This window comes from Salvelinus namaycush, chromosome 31 (assembly GCF_016432855.1).
Source record: "Salvelinus namaycush isolate Seneca chromosome 31, SaNama_1.0, whole genome shotgun sequence".
NCBI lineage: Eukaryota > Metazoa > Chordata > Actinopteri > Salmoniformes > Salmonidae > Salvelinus > Salvelinus namaycush.
In genome coordinates, this window is record NC_052337.1 from 419,575 (window position 1) to 440,503 (window position 20,929).

At 42.7% G+C, this 20,929-nt stretch overlaps 1 protein-coding gene across 1 annotated transcript in view; it reads left to right on the forward strand.

The window, feature by feature from the left end:
• Positions 1–4,220, forward strand: part of LOC120026029 (ras-related protein Rab-27B-like) — a 52,611-nt gene extending 48,391 nt beyond the window's left edge. Inside the window, exon 7 of the mRNA XM_038970807.1 lies at positions 470–4,220. Coding sequence (XP_038826735.1) covers positions 470–656 — 187 coding nt within the window. The 3' untranslated portion in view covers positions 657–4,220. The remainder of the gene's footprint in view (positions 1–469) is intronic.
• Positions 4,221–20,929: the final 16,709 nt, after the last annotated feature.

A 20,929-nucleotide genomic window follows, 5' to 3' on the forward strand; every position in this document is an offset into this window, starting at 1 on the left:
TGTCCTGTCTGATGTGGGTTCTGTATGTGTCCTGTCTGATCTGGGTTCTGTATGTGTCCTGTCTCATCTGGGTTCTGTATGTGTCCTATGTGATCTGGGTTCTGTATGTGTCCTGTCTGATGTGGGTTCTGTATGTGTCCTGTCTCATCTGGGTTCTGTATGTGTCCTGTCTGATGTGGGTTCTGTATGTGTCCTGTCTCATCTGGGTTCTGTATGTGTCCTGTCTGATCTGGGTTCTGTATGTGTCCTATGTGATCTGGGTCCTGTATGTGTCCTGTCTGATGTGGGTTCTGTATGTGTCCTATGTGATCTGGGTCCTGTATGTGTCCTGTCTGATGTGGGTTCTGTATGTGTCCTGTCTGATGTGGGTTCTGTATGTGTCCTGTCTGATGTGGGTTCTGTATGTGTCCTGTCTGATGTGGGTTCTGTATGTGTCCTGTCTGATGTGGGTTCTGTATGTCCCCTGTAGGATCCCGTACTTTGAGACGTCGGCAGCGACGGGTTCTGAGGTGGACAAGGCGGTCCTCACTCTACTAGACCTGGTCATGAAGAGGATGGAACAGTGTGTCGACAAGCCCACCGCCGAGCCCGCCAACGGGGGAGGGGCCACCAAACTGGAGGACGCTGCGCCTGACCAGAAGAAGTGTGCATGCTAGACCTGGCCTCTTCCACGTCCCCTTCTCCCTACTCTGGTTGGTCCTCTAGTGCGCCCTCTGGTGGCCAGACGCAGAAGGGCAGCAGCGTGGCCACAGCATGATGTGTGAGGGGGCAGCTCAGTCAGCCACACTGCAATGGGGCTGTGGTTCTGGCCTTGCATGGCCTGTGTGTACTGTGCTGGGCCTGGCTATGTGTCTCTCCTGCCTGTCCTGTGTTGTGTTGTATTGTGTCTCAAATCTCACCCTGTTCCCTTACAAATAGGGCATTACATTTGACCAGAGCCTATAAGGGTGTGCACTATGTACGTTGCCTTGGACGTAATGGACAAGACAGCGGGACGAGGTGGAGCTGAGTTCATTATCTCCAAGGTAATGTACACAACGGAGGCATTTATCCCGCTTATACCACAGTTGCCAAAGAAAACAATACTGAAGTAGACATTTTCTGGTGGAAATGTTTTCATAGATTTTTTATTTATTTTAAATTCATTAAAAGTCAAATTAATACTTTTTCCATCCTCCCATTGAAACCTGATTGTTAGTCCCGTTGCCAGAGATGCGACCCAGTTGTTCATTCTGTCTGTTCCACGGACGTTTTTATTCGGTTGAAACCTGATTGTTAGTCCCGTTGCCAGAGATGCGACTCAGTTGTTCATTCTGTCTGTTCCACGGACGTTTTTATTCGGTTGAAACCTGATTGTTAGTCCCGTTGCCAGAGATGCGACCCAGTTGTTCATTCTGTCTGTTCCACGGACGTTTTTATTCGGTTGAAACCTGATTGTTAGTCCCGTTGCCAGAGATGCGACTCAGTTGTTCATTCTGTCTGTTCCACGGACGTTTTTATTCGGTTGCCATGCTGACTTGCTTGCTAGCTAGTGAACTATTTTTAACACAATCACATCAACCTCTGCAGCCAGAATAACAGCAAAGTAGCTGCGTTTTGAGTAAGCTGTTTTCTAGTGACAATTAATTTGGATACATCCATAACAATGAGTTGATGATGATGATGATGAGCGATTTTGGCATTGAACAGTTTGCGTTCGCGTCACGACACTGTTCATTATGAGGAGAGCGCATTGCATATTTACATTTTTGAGTCATTTAGCAGACGCTCTTATCCAGAGTGACTTGCAGTAGCAATTAGGGTTAAGTACCTTGCTCAAGGGCACATTGCTCACCTAGTCCGCTCTGGGATTCGAACCAGCGACCTTTCGGTTACTGGCCCAATGCTCTTTACTGCTAGGCTAGCTGCCGCTCTTATCGAACACGTCAAACACTAGGCTTGAACATAGCTAAACAGTTTGTTGCTAGCAAACATGCCAATATGACAAATCGAATTTAACAATATCAGTTGCTGAAAACAGCTGTTTAAAATAGAAAAGTGGGAGTGTTTGACAGCATAGCTCCACTTGCAACATTGAAGGACCGGAAAAATGTTATGTTCATCCCATCACTCACCACGTTAGGTTCATCCAGAGGTCTCTGCAAAAAAATAAATGAATGCTAGCTAGCTAGTTAGCGAAGTTTTTCCCGGTTGGACTTGCGTTTACAATGTATCCAATATAGGTTTGTGTGGTTGTTGGTTTATCTTTCTGTAACCACAGTCTGCATGTGTAGTGCTTTATAATGCGTCATGATTAGCTATCCCATATATCTGTCCCAGACACATCCAACTGTCTTCTATATTTGGTTCTAATGCCCATTCTAGAATGCCCTTCTAGCCAATCAGAAATGAGTATTCAACAACGCTGTGGTATAAATAGGGAATAGGTTGCCATTTGGGACAAAAGCCTGGCCTACCGGAGGCCTACGCTTTATCAGACTTTATATCCTCATGTTGTTTAGAAGTATTTGTCCAATCTAATCTACTGCCTTGGCTTGTAAGGCCCCATCCGTACAGTACCAATATTAAAATCTTATTTACTGCCTTGGCTTGTAAGGCCCCATCCGTACAGTACCAATATTAAAATCTTATTTACTGCCTTGGCTTGTAAGGCCCCATCCGTACAGTACCAATATTAAAATCGAATCTACTGCCTTGGCTTTTAAGGCCCCATCCGTACAGTACCAATATTAAAATCATAAAGCATTTGACCAGTTATTTATATATGATTTTAGATTTTGTGTATTTAAATTTAAAGTTCTTATTCTAGAGTTGTATGTTTAACTTTTTTGTTTTAGATCAGATTGTCATTACAGTAAATGTGATCCGTTAGATTATGGTTCAACACACTCATTAAATTTACAGTAAATGTGATCCGTTAGATTATGGTTCAACACACTCATTAAATTTACAGTAAATGTGATCCGTTAGATTATGGTTCAACACACTCATTAAATTTACAGTAAATGTGATCCGTTAGATTATGGTTCAACACACTCATTACATTTACAGTAAATGTGATCCGTTAGATTATGGTTCAACACACTCATTAAATTTACAGTAAATGTGATCCGTTAGATTATGGTTCAACACACTCATTAAATTTACAGTAAATCTAATCCGTTAGATTATGGTTCAACACACTCATTAAATTTACAGTAAATCTAATCCGTTTAGATTATGGTTCAACACACTCATTAAATTTACAGTAAATCTAATCCGTTTAGATTATGGTTCAACACACTCATTAAATTTACAGTAAATCTAATCCGTTTAGATTATGGTTCAACACACTCATTAAATTTACAGTAAATGTGATCCGTTAGATTATGGTTCAACACACTCATTACATTTACAGTAAATCTAATCCGTTTAGATTATGGTTCAACACACTCATTAAATTTACAGTAAATGTGATTCCCATTTTAATAGTACTTTTTGACAACAGTGTGTGTAGCTAAATGTGCATAAAAGACAGTAAGGTATGATCAACTTTATCATATTGTAATATCACTCAGTCAAGACTGATATAATATTACTGTCAGGAAAATACATCGCCAAGCAGTAAATATCTCATTGATGATAACTGCTGTTGGTCTGTCTGTCTGTCTGTGCCAAAATGAATTGGTCACATACACATATTTTGCCTATGTTATTTCGGGTGTAGCGAAATGCTTGTGTTCCTAGCTACAACAGTGCCGTGATATCTAACCAGGTTAGGAGTGTCTGTCTGTCTGTGGTTTTGTTACCAAGGGCCTTTTGACATTCCTAGCTACTAATCTCGTGTGACAGACTTTTAACATCAAATCTAGCTACAGTAGTTGGCTAGTACACGCAAGATGTAGTTCTGTGTTCCGTGATGATGTCGCTACAGACGTAGCGTGTCACAACCACCAGCTTTTACAGGACTTACTCCGCTTCTCACGGGCCTGGCTAGTGCCAACACAAGTGTTTAACAACCACTGCCCCCCCCCCCACCCACCTTTTCTTACACCTGAAAGTAACATCCTCAACTTTTCTATAACACAATAATAACATGATGGTACATAGGGACCAAGACAGACAGGCAGTCAGTGTTAACAACTAGTATTGTGTTTAAGACAAGACAAAAGTCCATAATGTACTATCTGTTCTGTATATAACTGATGTGGAATTAGTGTTTAATAAACCTGATTGTAGGACATGTTTGGCTTTAAAAAATATATATATTCTGTGGTGTAGCCTACTGGGTGTTGTATAACTTGGTGAGAAAATGGTATTCCTTACAATGGAGTTTGGCTGCGATTTATTTTTGTTGTTGTTGAGTTTTATCAAGTTATCAGAGATTGTCTTGATTCAGATACCATCATGGATAATTGTTTTTGTTTTTTAAAAACAATTTAAATAGAGGGGATGTCAGAGACTAGTAGAGAATAGTTCTGCAGAGTTACTCTCATCTTCTCTCCTTGATCACTCACATTTGGTATTTACTATTACCAGTAAGAAGCCTCTTTGGTGATCAATGGTGCCAACTTCTATACTGTCCAGGGATTATACTGTGTTTCTTCAAACGACAAATAACAGTGTCAGCTATCTTTTCACATCCTGAATTGAGTCATATTGTGTGTGCTGTAAAGCATGCTTTGCCAGTCTTTAGTGTAGTTGGTAGTCTCTACCAGTTACTGTAGCTACTGCTTAATCTGAACCCCAGAGAAATAGACGGACTCAGTTATATTTCTATGGAGAACCTCAGTAGAGTGTGAGGAAGAGCAGCCTGCGGTGACTCTGTCACGTTTGTGATGCATGTTCATTTGCATCAGAGGAAAAGCTTAATCAGATTTCTCTCATTCAATCTAGTGTGCATTTTAGATTTATAATCAAAGGCTCTGAGTTGTTGTTAGCCAACCAGTCAAACCAGGCCTAGTGCCAAACCAGGCCTAATGCCAAACCAGGCCTAATGCCAAACCAGGCCTAGTGCCAAACCAGACCTAGTGCCAAACCAGACCTAGTGCCAAACCAGACCTAGTGCCAAACCAGGCCTAGTGCCAAACCAGGCCTAGTGCCAAACCAGGCCTAGTGCCAAACCAGGCCTAGTGCCAAACCAGCTTTTAACCAGCTTAAAAGCCAAGGCAGCTCCATGAAGTCCTTTCTCTCATTTAGTCCGAACTCCAGTCTCAGTACATACAGTAGTTGGTAACACTTTATTTGACGGGTACATAGATACTGTAAGGACATCATAACACACTTATTACACATTCATAGGAAGTGCATAAACAGTTTATAAATGATTATGTCAACAGCGTCAGGTTGATCTCTGTTAAGTAGTCCTTATGTCAACAGCTGCAGGTTGATCTCTGTTAAGTAGTCTTTATGTCAACAGCTGCAGGTTGATCACTGTTAAGTAGTCCTTATGTCAACAGCTGCAGGTTGATCACTGTTAAGTAGTCCTTATGTCAACAGCTGCAGGTTGATCTCTGTTAAGTAGTCCTTATGTCAACAGCTGCAGGTTGATCACTGTTAAGTAGTCCTTATGTCAACAGCTGCAGGTTGATCTCTGTTAAGTAGTCCTTATGTCAACAGCTGCAGGTTGATCTCTGTTAAGTAGTCCTTATGTCAACAGCTGCAGTAGTCCTTATGTACAGTGTTACATAGTCTTATCAGGAACATAATGTATAGCTACTGTACATCTCTCAGATGTTAAGTCTCCTTACTTAACCACACTGATCTAACTGGTCTACTACTGAAATGATAACACACTATGGTCTAACTGGTCTACAACTGAAATGATAACACACTATGGTCTAACTGGTCTACTACTGAAATGATAACACACTGATCTAACTGGTCTACTACTGAAATGATAACACACCATGGTCTAACTGGTCTACAACTGAAATGATAACACTATGGTCTAACTGGTCTACTACTGAAATGATAACACACTATGGTCTAACTGGTCTACAACTGAAATGATAACACACTATGGTCTAACTGGTCTACTACTGAAATGATAACACACTATGGTCTAACTGGTCTACAACTGAAATGATAACACACTATGGTCTAACTGGTCTACTACTGAAATGATAACACACTATGGTCTAACTGGTCTACTACTGAAATGATAACACACTATGGTCTAACTGGTCTACTACTGAAATGATAACACACTATGGTCTAACTGGTCTACTACTGAAATGATAACACACTATGGTCTAACTGGTCTACTACTGAAATGATAACACACTATGGTCTAACTGGTCTACTACTGAAATGATAACACACTATGGTCTAACTGGTCTACTACTGAAATGATAACACTATGGTCTAACTGGTCTACTACTGAAATGATAACACACTATGGTCTAACTGGTCTACTACTGAAATGATAACACACTATGGTCTAACTGGTCTACTACTGAAATGATAACACACTATGGTCTAACTGGTCTACTACTGAAATGATAACACTATGGTCTAACTGGTCTACTACTGAAATGATAACACACTATGGTCTAACTGGTCTACTACTGAAATGATAACACACTATGGTCTAACTGGTCTACTACTGAAATGATAACACTATGATCTAACTGGTCTACTACTGAAATGATAACACACTATGGTCTAACTGGTCTACTACTGAAATGATAACACACTATGGTCTAACTGGTCTACTACTGAAATGATAACACACTATGGTCTAACTGGTCTACTACTGAAATGATAACACTATGGTCTAACTGGTCTACTACTGAAATGATAACACTATGGTCTAACTGGTCTACTACTGAAATGATAACACACTATGGTCTAACTGGTCTACTACTGAAATGATAACACACTATGGTCTAACTGGTCTACTACTGAAATGATAACACACTGATCTAACTGGTCTACTACTGAAATGATAACACACTGATCTAACTGGTCTACTACTGAAATGATAACACACTGATCTAACTGGTCTACTACTGAAATGATAACACACTATGGTCTAACTGGTCTACTACTGAAATGATAACACACTATGGTCTAACTGGTCTACTACTGAAATGATAACACACTATGGTCTAACTGGTCTACTACTGAAATGATAACACACTATGGTCTAACTGGTCTACTACTGAAATGATAACACACTATGGTCTAACTGGTCTACTACTGAAATGATAACACACTATGGTCTAACTGGTCTACTACTGAAATGATAACACACTATGGTCTAACTGGTCTACTACTGAAATGATAACACACTATGGTCTAACTGGTCTACTACTGAAATGATAACACACTGATCTAACTGGTCTACTACTGAAATGATAACACACCATGGTCTAACTGGTCTACTACTGAAATGATAACACAATGATCTAACTGGTCTACTACTGAAATGATAACACACTATGGTCTAACTGGTCTACTACTGAAATGATAACACACCATGGTCTAACTGGTCTACTACTGAAATGATAACACACCATGGTCTAACTGGTCTACTACTGAAATGATAACACTATGGTCTAACTGGTCTACTACTGAAATGATAACACTATGGTCTAACTGGTCTACTACTGAAATGATAACACTATGGTCTAACTGGTCTACTACTGAAATGATAACACTATGGTCTAACTGGTCTACTACTGAAATGATAACACTATGGTCTAACTGGTCTACTACTGAAATGATAACACACTGATCTAACTGGTCTACTACTGAAATGATAACACACTATGGTCTAACTGGTCTACTACTGAAATGATAACACACTATGGTCTAACTGGTCTACTACTGAAATGATAACACTATGGTCTAACTGGTCTACTACTGAAATGATAACACACTGGTCTAACTGGTCTACTACTGAAATGATAACACACCATGGTCTAACTGGTCTACTACTGAAATGATAACACACCATGGTCTAACTGGTCTACTACTGAAATGATAACACACCATGGTCTAACTGGTCTACTACTGAAATGATAACACACTATGGTCTAACTGGTCTACTACTGAAATGATAACACACTGATCTAACTGGTCTACTACTGAAATGATAACACACTATGGTCTAACTGGTCTACTACTGAAATGATAACACACTGATCTAACTGGTCTACTACTGAAATGATAACACACTATGGTCTAACTGGTCTACTACTGAAATGATAACACACTATGGTCTAACTGGTCTACTACTGAAATGATAACACACTATGGTCTAACTGGTCTACTACTGAAATGATAACACACTATGGTCTAACTGGTCTACTACTGAAATGATAACACACTATGGTCTAACTGGTCTACTACTGAAATGATAACACACTATGGTCTAACTGGTCTACTACTGAAATGATAACACACTGATCTAACTGGTCTACTACTGAAATGATAACACACTATGGTCTAACTGGTCTACTACTGAAATGATAACACACTGATCTAACTGGTCTACTACTGAAATGATAACACACTATGGTCTAACTGGTCTACAACTGAAATGATAACACTATGGTCTAACTGGTCTACTACTGAAATGATAACACACACTGATCTAACTGGTCTACTACTGAAATGATAACACACTATGGTCTAACTGGTCTACTACTGAAATGATAACACACTGATCTAACTGGTCTACTACTGAAATGATAACACACTATGGTCTAAATGGTCTACAACTTCACATGAGCACCAAAATAATAAATGAAATGCTCATCCAAGGTTTTCCAGCACCCAGCGTTGACCTACTACAGTAGCTATGTTGGTCTTGTACTTCACTGTGTAGGCAGGTTGCTTAGTATTCAAACCTTCTCAAACAGCCTGATTCATTCTCATAGAGGAGGTGCTTCCACAATAATGTGATTTATACCACAGACAAGTTAAAGTATTGGATTCTTCACACACCACACTAATCCCATTCCACTACCTGTTCATGCTTTTAAAAAAAGTATTTAAAACAAGCTTTGATTTAATTATTTTAAGACCATCAGGCTTAATTGAGCTGTTTTGTCTTGTTGTAATGTGGTGCCTGCCTGTATTAAATCTTTAAATTAGTAATACATGTCATGGAGAAAAATAATCATTCATAACAATTGTATTTTTTTTAGTCAGTAGGTGCCCAACATACAGTAACAACATGTGGTGTATTGAACACAGTCGCTCACATATAGAGTCTGTCTGCATTCCTGATTTCTGGAACCCGTTAGCTTACCAGTACAATATTGACATAAGCTCCTGTTTTATCAATTTACTGTGCCGATCAATGGGCAGTTTATTACCTCTGTCAAATGAAATATGTAGCTTAAAGTTGTGTATTTGTATTTTATTTTTGCAATAAAGATGGTGACGCTACAATAATAGTAAAGAACGAGAAGAACACTGTTGAAGCTCCAAAATCACTGCTTCATTGACAACGCTTCGATCCAAAAACGGATCTTCATCATATAATACAACAACAAAAAAACATCTTGAATTTAAGAAGCACACATTGAATATCACATTGAGCATGGTGAAGTTATTAATTACACTTTGGATTGTGTATCAATACACCCAGTCATTACAAAGATACAGGTGTCATTCCTAACTCAGTTGACGGAGAGGAAGGAAACTGCTCAGGGATTTCACCATGAGTCCAATGGTGACCTTTAAAACAGTTAGAGTTTAATAGCTGTGATAGACAAAAACAACATTGTAGTTACTCCACAATACCAACCTAATTGACAGGTGAAAAGGAAGCCTGTACAGAATATAAATATTCCAAAACACACATCTTGTTTGCAACAAGGCACTAAAGTACTGCTGCAAAAAATGTGGCAAAGCAATTCACTTTTTGTCCTGAATACAAAGTGTTATGTTTGGGGCAAATCCAATACAAGACATTACTGAGTACCACTCTCCATATTTTCAAACATAGTGGTAGCTGCATCATGTTATGGGTATGCTTGTAATTGTTAAAGACTGGGGAGTTTTTCAGGATTACAAATAAATGGAATGGAGCTAAGCACAGGCAAAATCCTAGAGGAAAGCCTGGTTCAGTCTGCTTTCCAACAGACACTGGGAGACAAATTCACCTTTCAGCAGGACAATACCCTAAAACACAAGGCCAAATATGTGATGAGTTGGATCGCAGAGTGAAGGAAAAGCAGCCAACAAGTGCTCAGCATATGTGGGAACTCCTTCAAGACTGTTGGAAAAACATTCCAGGTGAAGCTGGTTGAGAGAATGCCAAGACTGTGCAAAGCTGTCATCAATGCAAAGGATGGCTACTTTGAGGAATTTAAAATATAAATATATTTTGATTTAACAGTTTTTTTGGTTACTACATGATAAGTGGCTTTAATGTACCATAACGTTGGATGCCAACCGCCGATAAACCCCACAGAAGAAGAAGCGGGGCTGACAACGCTGGTAGCTAGCTAGCTAGGGCAATCGGTAGACAGTGTCCTTTGCCCCCGCCTGTCGGGTAATGTTTTCGCGCAGTTCTGTTAAGGACAGCGAGGGCAGGTGTTAGCGAAGGACACTGGGTGCTAGTTAGCTAGCTAGGATGACTCCGGTACACAGCAGGTAGGAGGCGGGGCTGACACTGGTAGTTAGCTAAGACAACGGTAGTCCGCGAAAAACTTGGATAATACTTTTCATTAATTTATTTAACTCACTTTTTTTGCCCACATTTTACTTGCATGGACAATCAGGGGAAATCTAGAATATAACAATGCATGAAGATGGAGTGCTTGAGGAGGTGGGGAGTTGCCTTTCCTGCAAATGCACACTATTGGCAAGATGCACATTAGTACACCCATCACAGACCCATCACAGTCCCATCACAGTCCCATCACAGACCCATCACAGTCCCATCAAAGACCCATCACAGACCCATCACAGACCCATCACAGTCCCATCACAGTCCCATCACAGACCCATCTAAGACACGCCACAGTCCCATCACAGACCCATCACAGACATGTCACAGTCCCATCACAGACCCATCACAGTCCCATCACAGTCCCATCAAAGACCCATCACAGACCCATCTAAGACACGCCACAGTCCCATCACAGACCCATCACAGACATGTCACAGTCCCATCACAGTCCCATCAAAGACCCATCACAGACACGTCACAGTCCCATCACTGCCCCATCACAGTCCCATCAAAGACCCATCACAGACCCATCACAGTCCCATCACAGTCCCATCACAGACCCATCACAGACCCATCTAAGACACGCCACAGACCCATCACAGACATGTCACAGTCCCATCACAGTCCCATCAAAGACCCATCACAGACACGTCAAAGTCCCATCACAGACACGTCACAGACCCATCACAGATCCATCACAGTCCCATCACAGACCCATCACAGACCCATCACAGTCCCATAACAGACACGTCACAGTCCCATCACAGACCCATCACGGTCCCATCACAGACCCATCACAGTCCCATCACAGACCCATCACAGTCCCATCACAGACCCATCACAGACCCATCACAGACCCATCACAGACCCATCACAGTCCCATCACAGACCCATCACAGACCCATCACAGACCCATCACAGTCCCATAACAGACACGTCACAGTCCCATCACAGACCCATCACAGACCCATCACAGACCCATCACAGTCCCATCACAGTCCCATCACAGACCCATCACGGTCCCATCACAGACCCATCACAGTCCCATCACAGACCCATCACGGTCCCTGTCCATTACCACTCTATGACGCTCATTTAAGTTCCACCTGATAATTGAAAATAAGCACACACCGTGCGTGTCTGTGCGGCCGGTGTGTGTGTGACAGGACTGGGAGCGGGGTGTCAAAACTATACACGTAAGAGAATGGTCAAAATGTCTCCTCCGAAGAGGCAAAGCCAAGACCTTCGGATTGGTCGTCACTAGTTACCACAGCCACAAAGTCATAAACGCTGTCTATTTTCTACAAACCCCTGTCGTGAATGTATTATCTTGACACTATTTATATGGACAGTCTGGTGATGACAGGACTCTTTTGTTGTTGTTCATTCACTCAGTACTGATTGAATGTTTTATTTCTGTTTGCTTGGTAAAATGTTTCACTCTAAAACAGTTGATGTGTTGAAAACGGTCACATATAGCTAACCAAGTTCGCAAGCATGTACTTTTCTTTTGACTGCACAAAGGTCACACAAGCGATTATGTTGTTGTTTGACCTGGGTAACTTGCCACTGTGTTGATCAGTCAGCGCACATTTTGGATTATAATGACAATAATAAAATAGCATTGACAGAGGAGCGACCGTACTGAATCAATGCATAAGGTAAGGGCTGTAACGTTATCTAGCTACATTGCTAAGCAAACCAGATGTATGGAGAAATGTTTGTACGTTAGACCATCCCTTGTCAGCCAGGTCGCTCAAGATCCACTGCGAAATTCGACGTTCATCCAGGTAAGCAAGATGATGGAAGATGACGGGCCGCTAGGGGCAACGGTGAATGCTAATGCCATCAAGTAGGATTTGGGTTTTGTACATTTTTTGTTCTTTGACTTTGGTACCCTTTTTTTCATGATATCCAATTGGTAGTTACAGTCTTGTCCCACCTCAGCAACTCCCCTATGGACTCGGGAGAGGCGAAGGTCGAGAGCCATGCGTCCTTCTGAAACACGACCCTGTCAAGCCGCACTGCTTCTTGACACACTGCTCGCTTAACCCCGAAGCCAACCGCACCAATGTGTCAGAGGAAACACCGTACAGCTGGCAACCGAAGTCAGCCTGCACTGCGCCCGGCCGGCCAAACCCCTCTCATAACCCGGAAGATGCTGGCTAATTTGGCGCCACCTCGTGGGTTTCCCGGTCGCGGCTGACTGCACACAGCCTGGGATCGAACCCTGGTCTGTAGTGACGCTGCAAGCACTGCAATGCAGGGCCTTAGACCGCTGAGCCACTCGGGAGACACGTTTATTTTGTTTTAACCAAATCAAATCAAAATGTATTGGTCACATACACATGGTTAGCAGATGTTAATGCGAGTGTAGTGAAATGCTTGTGCTTCTAGTTCCGACTATGCAGTAATATCTAACAAGTAATCTAACAAATTCACAACCACCTTATACACACACAAGTGTAAAAGGATGAATAAGAATATGTACATATAAATATATGGATGAGCGATGGCCGTGTGGCCGTGTGGCCTAGGCAATATGCAGTAGATTGTGTAGAATACAGTATATACATATGAGATGAGTAATGTAGGATATGTAAACATTTTTAAGTGGCATTGTTTAAAGTGACTAGCGATAGCTTTATTAAGTCTGTTTATTAAAGTGGCCAGAGATTTGAGAGTCTATCTAGGCAGCAGCCTCTCTGTGTTAGTGATGGCTGTTTAACAGTCTGATGGCCCTGAGATAGAAGCTGTTTTTCAGTCTCTCTGTCCCTGCTTTGATGCACCTGTACTGACCTCGCCTTCTGGATGATAGCGGGGTGAACAGGCAGTGGCTCGGGTGGTTGTTGTCCTTTGATCTTTATGGCCTTCCTGTGACATCGGGTGCTGTAGGTGTCCTGGAGGGCAGGTAGTTTGCCCCCGGTGATGCGTTGTGCAGACCGCACCACCCTCTGGAGAGCCTTGTGGTTGAGGGCAGTGCAGTTGCCGTCAGTGATACAGCCCGACAAGATGATCTCGATTGTGCATTTGTAAAAGTTTGTAAGTGTTTTAGAAGCCACATTTCTTCAACCTTCACCACGCTGTCTGTGTGGGTGGACCATTTCAGGTTGTCTATGATGTGTACGCAGAGGAACTTAACTTTCCACCTTCTCCACTACTGTCCCGTCGATGTGGATGGGGGGGGGGGGGTGCTCCCTCTGCTGTTTCCTGAAGTCCACGATCATCTCCTTTGTTTTGTTGACGTTGAGTGAGAGGTTATTTTCCTGACACCACACTCCGAGGGCCCTCACCTCCTCCCTGTAGGCCGTCTCGTTGTTGTTGGTAATCAGGCCTACCACTGAAGTGTCATCTGCAAACTTGATGATTGAGTTGGAAGCGTGCATGGCCACGCAGTCATGGGTGAACAGGGAGTACAGGAGAGGGCTGAGAACGCACCCTTGTAGGGCCTCAGTGTTGAGGATCAGCGGGGTGGAGATTTTGTTTCCTACCCTCACCACCTGGGGGCGGCCCGTCAAAGTCCAGGACCTTGAGCTTAATGATGAGTTTGGCGCGTACTATGTTGTTAAATGCTGAGCTGTAGTCAATGAACAGCATTCTTACATAGGTATTCCTCTTGTCTAGATGGGATAGGGCAGTGTGCATTGGGATGGCGATTGCATCGTCAGTGGACCTATTGGGGCGGTAAGCAAATTGAACTGGGTCTAGGGTGTCAGGTAGGGTGGAGGTGATATGGTCCTTGACTAGTCTCTCAAAGCACTTCATGATGACAGAAGTGAGTGCTACGGGGCGATAGTCATTTAGTTCAGTTACCTTTGCACTCTTGGGAACAGGAACAATGGTGGCCATCTTGAAGCATGTAGAGACAACAGACTGGGATAGGGATTGGTTGAATATGTCCGTAAACACACCAGCCAGCTGGTCTGCGCATGCTCTGAGGACGCGGCTAGGGATGCCGTCTGGGCTGGCAGCCTTGCGAGGGTTAACACATTTAAATGTTTTACTCACGTACGACATCTCCGATGCTCTTGCTAATAAACTCGCTCACCGAGTCAGCGTATACCCCAAACCTTAACCCTTACCATAACCATTAACCCTTACCTTAACCATTATACCCTACCATCACCATTAAACCTTACCTTAACCATTAACCCTTACCTTAACCATTAACCCTTACCTTAACCAGTAACCCTTACCTTAACCATTATACCCTACCATCACCATGAAACCTTACCTTAACCATTAACCCTTACCTTAACCATTAACCCTTACCTTAACCAGTAACCCTTACCATAACCATTAACCCTTACCTTAACCATTAACCCTTACCTTAACCATTATACCCTACCATAACCATTAACCCTTACCTTAACCAGTAACCCTTACCTTAACCATTATACCCTACCATCACCATGAAACCTTACCTTAACCATTAACCCTTACCTTAACCATTATACCCTACCATCACCATGAAACCTTACCTTAACCATTAACCCTTACCTTAACCATTAACCCTTACCTTAACCATTATACCCTACCATAACCATTAACCCTTAACCATTATACCCTACCATCACCATGACACCTTACCTTAACCATTAACCCTTACCTTAACCATTAACCCTTACCTTAACCATTATACCCTACCATAACCATTAACCCTTAACCATTATACCCTACCATCACCATGACACCTTACCTTAACCATTAACCCTTACCTTAACCATTAATCCTTACCTTAACCATTATACCCTACCATCACCATGAAACCTTACCTTAACCATTAAACCTTATCTTAACCATTAACCCTTACCTTAACCATTAACCCTTACCTTAACCATTCAGAATTAATGGGCATAAGAAGCGAGCTCCAGGTCAGATGGTCGCGTGTTCAATCCCAGCGTCGCGTGTTCAATTGTTTAATCCTTAACCCTTAGCCGTTCGGAATTAATGCCTAAAATTAACCTTCAAAGTGTGACCTTTTTCTGGACAAATGTCATATTCCGCACTGTAAAATCGTGTTGCCCTTGTAGACAAGGAGACAAACAACAACACAGTCAGGTCATGAATATTCATGTGATTATTAATGCCCTGTCATCCGGTCCAGAGGAGCGTTTTAATGTGTCTGTGTGTGTTCCATATTACTGTACTTCTATTCAGGACAGCTTCTGTGTGTGTTCCATATTACTGTACTTCTATTCAGGACAGCTTCTGTGTGTGTTCCATATTACTGTACTTCTATTCAGGACAGCTTCTGTGTGTGTTCCATATTACTGTACTTCTATTCAGGACAGCTTCTGTGTGTGTTCCATATTACTGTACTTCTATTCAGGACAGCTTCTGTGTGTGTTCCATATTACTGTACTTCTATTCAGGACAGCTTCTGTTTGTGTGTATGTGTGTGTGTGTGTATGTGTGTGTGCCCACTTCCGTGTGTGTGTGTGCCCACATCCGTGTGTGTGTGTGTGTGTGTATGTGTGTGTGCCCACATCCGTGTGTGTGTGTGTGTGTTGTACGCTACTGTACTCCTCTCTTCCCATACCTCTCTATGACAGCCCCCATCTGGATTGTGTTCAATTAAATATTCCTCTTTGTCAGGGAGGTTCACCCCTGCAATATGTCACCACACACACACACACACACACACACACACACACACACACACTCCCTTACAATGTGTAACTGAACATCAAACACAAGCAGATGTAGAATCTAATCCAACGTCTGTCTGCTTTTATTACCAATTAGAACATGTAAATAAACTGCCAGGAAGTAGTTATTCATGTCAGAGAATTGAACAATAGCACACTGTCCTTAGCGCAGGGTAGTCAACATTAAAATACGCTGGTCAAATCATCAATTACAACCAAAACATACACCTATGATATGAAGTACACTAATTCTGGATTATCGCAGACCTCCGTCACATAAAAGTGTAAAAAATATATTATATATTTGATGGGTGTAACGGTTGTCCTCCTCCTCTTCGTCCGAAGAGGAGGAGTAGGGATTGGACCAAAGCGCAGCGTTGTTATATGACATAATGATTTATTTAAACGAATAGACGAAACACGAAAACACTTTTACAAATTACCAAAACAAATAAACGATGTAGACAGACCTGGACTTGAGAACTTACATAAACACGAAGGACGCATGAACAGGTACAGACTACACAAACGAACGAACAAACAAAACAGTCCCGTGTGGTGCACAGACACAAACACGGAAGACAACCACCCACAAACAAACAGTGTGAACAACCTACCTTAATATGGTTCTCAATCAGAGGAAACGTAAAACACCTGTCCCTGATTGAGAACCATATCAGGCTAAATGACAATGAACCTAAACATAGAAACACATAACATAGAATGCCCACCCCAACTCACGCCCTGACCAACTAAACACATACAAAAACAAGAGAAAACAGGTCAGGAACGTGACAATGGGACTGAAAATATATCAAAGAAAGGAACACGGAAACATTTCTTAAAAAGTATTTAATATTAACATTCATAGTTGTAGGCAGATAAAAACATCAGAAAAAGACAATAAATACCAGCACCTTTAGTGAAGTCTGAAGTCACGTGAAGTCTGAAGTCACGTGCAGTCTGAAGTCACGTGAAGTCTGAAGTCACGTGCAGTCTGAAGTCACGTGCAGTCTGAAGTCACGTGCAGTCTGAAGTCGCGTGCAGTCTGAAGTCACGTGAAGTCTGAAGTCACGTGAAGTCTGAAGTCACGTGAAGTCTGAAGTCACGTGCAGTCTGAAGTCACGTGCAGTCTGAAGTCACGTGAAGTCTGAAGTCACGTGCAGTCTGAAGTCACGTGCAGTCTGAAGTCACGTGCAGTCTGAAGTCACGTGCAGTCTGAAGTCACGTGCAGTCCGAAGTCACGTGCAGTCCGAAGTCACGTGCAGTCCGAAGTCACGTGCAGTCTGAAGTCGCGTGCAGTCTGAAGTCACGTGCAGTCTGAAGTCACGTAAAGTCTGAAGTCACGTAAAGTCTGAAGTCACATGAAGTAATATCACTTATAGAACTCGCTAGCTTGAAGTCCTAAAAAAAGCGTAATGAGTTAGCATTTTCGACACCTGGTTCGTGCAGACATTCCTATGGGTGAAATAAACGGGATATACGCCCGAAAATAAGGTTTGAGGTTAACACCAGGCTCAGTCAGTTAACATGACCTTTATGAATTATGTGCTCAAAATGAGTCCGTTGCTGAAGAGTCGCTAACTGTCAGAAATGGAACTACAACAGCCAAGTGTCAGGAGACCGGTTCGAGCGCTCGCTTCGTCGGTGACGTCAAAGGCAATGCAACCTGACGTGTAGTTTTATAGCACATCGGTAGCTTTTCACTTGTTTTGATAAACATAAATGCTTCAAAATTCACAAAAAAAAAGTGTTGTTAGCTGATGAAGATTCTCATAGAACAAAACGTATACAATCGCCTAAGTCTATGTTTACCACAGGCCTTATTTTTTACCGTTTTAATATCCAAAACCCTACAAATTATTTTTTATTTTTTGTCAACGAGCCAAGGTGGATTTAGCCTCCTTTAGCGCCTACAAAAAGACGCTATTGCTATTGATCTCTTATCGTTTTCATATAAAGGCCTATAGTAGTTTATAGCAAGAAAACAGGGTCTCAATGACACTGCGTCCCTTTTTTTGGTCTTGCCAGCATGTGAAGAAAGGAAAAGGAAAACTTTGCCAACCGAAATACTGTACGTTCCCCTTGACAGTGACCATAGAGGTCTTACCATGGAAGTACTGTACGTTCCCCTTGACAGTGACCATAGAGGTCTTACCATGGAAGTACTGTACGTTCCCCTTGACAGTGACCATAGAGTAGAGGTCTTACCATGGAAGTACTGTACGTTCCCCTTGACAGTGACCATGGAGTAGAGGTCTTACCATGGAAGTACTGTACGTTTCCCTTGACAGTGACCATGGAGTAGAGGTCTTACCATGGAAGTACTGTACGTTCCCCTTGACAGTGACCATGGAGTAGAGGTCTTACCATAGAAATACTGTACGTTCCCCTTGACAGTGACCATGGAGTAGAGGTCTTACCATAGAAATACTGTACGTTCCCCTTGACAGTGACCATGGAGTAGAGGTCTTACCATAGAAATACTGTACGTTCCCCTTGACAGTGACCATGGAGTAGAGGTCTTACCATGGAAGTACTGTACGTTCCCCTTGACAGTGACCATAGAGGTCTTACCATGGAAGTACTGTACGTTCCCCTTGACAGTGACCATAGAGGTCTTACCATGGAAGTACTGTACGTTCCCCTTGACAGTGACCATGGAGTAGAGGTCTTACCATGGAAGTACTGTACGTTCCCCTTGACAGTGACCATAGAGGTCTTACCATGGAAGTACTGTACGTTCCCCTTGACAGTGACCATAGAGGTCTTACCATGGAAGTACTGTACGTTCCCCTTGACAGTGACCATAGAGGTCTTACCATGGAAGTACTGTACGTTCCCCTTGACAGTGACCATGGAGTAGAGGTCTTACCATGGAAATACTGTACGTTCCCCTTGACAGTGACCATAGAGGTCTTACCATGGAAGTACTGTACGTTTCCCTTGACAGTGACCATGGAGTAGAGGTCTTACCATGGAAGTACTGTACGTTCCCCTTGACAGTGACCATGGAGTAGAGGTCTTACCATAGAAATACTGTACGTTCCCCTTGACAGTGACCATGGAGTAGAGGTCTTACCATGGAAGTACTGTACGTTCCCCTTGACAGTGACCATGGAGTAGAGGTCTTACCATGGAAGTACTGTACGTTCCCCTTGACAGTGACCATGGAGTAGAGGTCTTACCATGGAAGTACTGTACGTTCCCCTTGACAGTGACCATGGAGTAGAGGTCTTACCATGGAAGTACTGTACGTTCCCCTTGACAGTGACCATGGAGTAGAGGTCTTACCATGGAAGTACTGTACGTTCCCCTTGACAGTGACCATAGAGGTCTTACCATGGAAGTACTGTACGTTCCCCTTGACAGTGACCATGGAGTAGAGGTCTTACCATGGAAGTACTGTACGTTCCCCTTGACAGTGACCATAGAGGTCTTACCATGGAAGTACTGTACGTTCCCCTTGACAGTGACCATAGAGGTCTTACCATGGAAGTACTGTACGTTCCCCTTGACAGTGACCATAGAGGTCTTACCATGGAAGTACTGTACGTTCCCCTTGACAGTGACCATGGAGTAGAGGTCTTACCATGGAAATACTGTACGTTCCCCTTGACAGTGACCATAGAGGTCTTACCATGGACGTACTGTACGTTTCCCTTGACAGTGACCATGGAGTAGAGGTCTTACCATGGAAGTACTGTACGTTCCCCTTGACAGTGACCATAGAGGTCTTACCATGGAAGTACTGTACGTTCCCCTTGACAGTGACCATAGAGGTCTTACCATGGAAGTACTGTACGTTCCCCTTGACAGTGACCATAGAGTAGAGGTCTTACCATGGAAGTACTGTACGTTCCCCTTGACAGTGACCATGGAGTAGAGGTCTTACCATGGAAGTACTGTACGTTTCCCTTGACAGTGACCATGGAGTAGAGGTCTTACCATGGAAGTACTGTACGTTCCCCTTGACAGTGACCATGGAGTAGAGGTCTTACCATAGAAATACTGTACGTTCCCCTTGACAGTGACCATGGAGTAGAGGTCTTACCATAGAAATACTGTACGTTCCCCTTGACAGTGACCATGGAGTAGAGGTCTTACCATAGAAATACTGTACGTTCCCCTTGACAGTGACCATGGAGTAGAGGTCTTACCATGGAAGTACTGTACGTTCCCCTTGACAGTGACCATAGAGGTCTTACCATGGAAGTACTGTACGTTCCCCTTGACAGTGACCATAGAGGTCTTACCATGGACGTACTGTACGTTTCCCTTGACAGTGACCATGGAGTAGAGGTCTTACCATGGAAATACTGTACGTTCCCCTTGACAGTGACCATAGAGGTCTTACCATGGAAGTACTGTACGTTCCCCTTGACAGTGATCATAGAGGTCTTACCATGGAAGTACTGTACGTTCCCCTTGACAGTGACCATGGAGTAGAGGTCTTACCATGGAAGTACTGTACGTTCCCCTTGACAGTGACCATGGAGTAGAGGTCTTACCATGGAAGTACTGTACGTTCCCCTTGACAGTGACCATGGAGTAGAGGTCTTACCATGGAAGTACTGTACGTTCCCCTTGACAGTGACCATGGAGT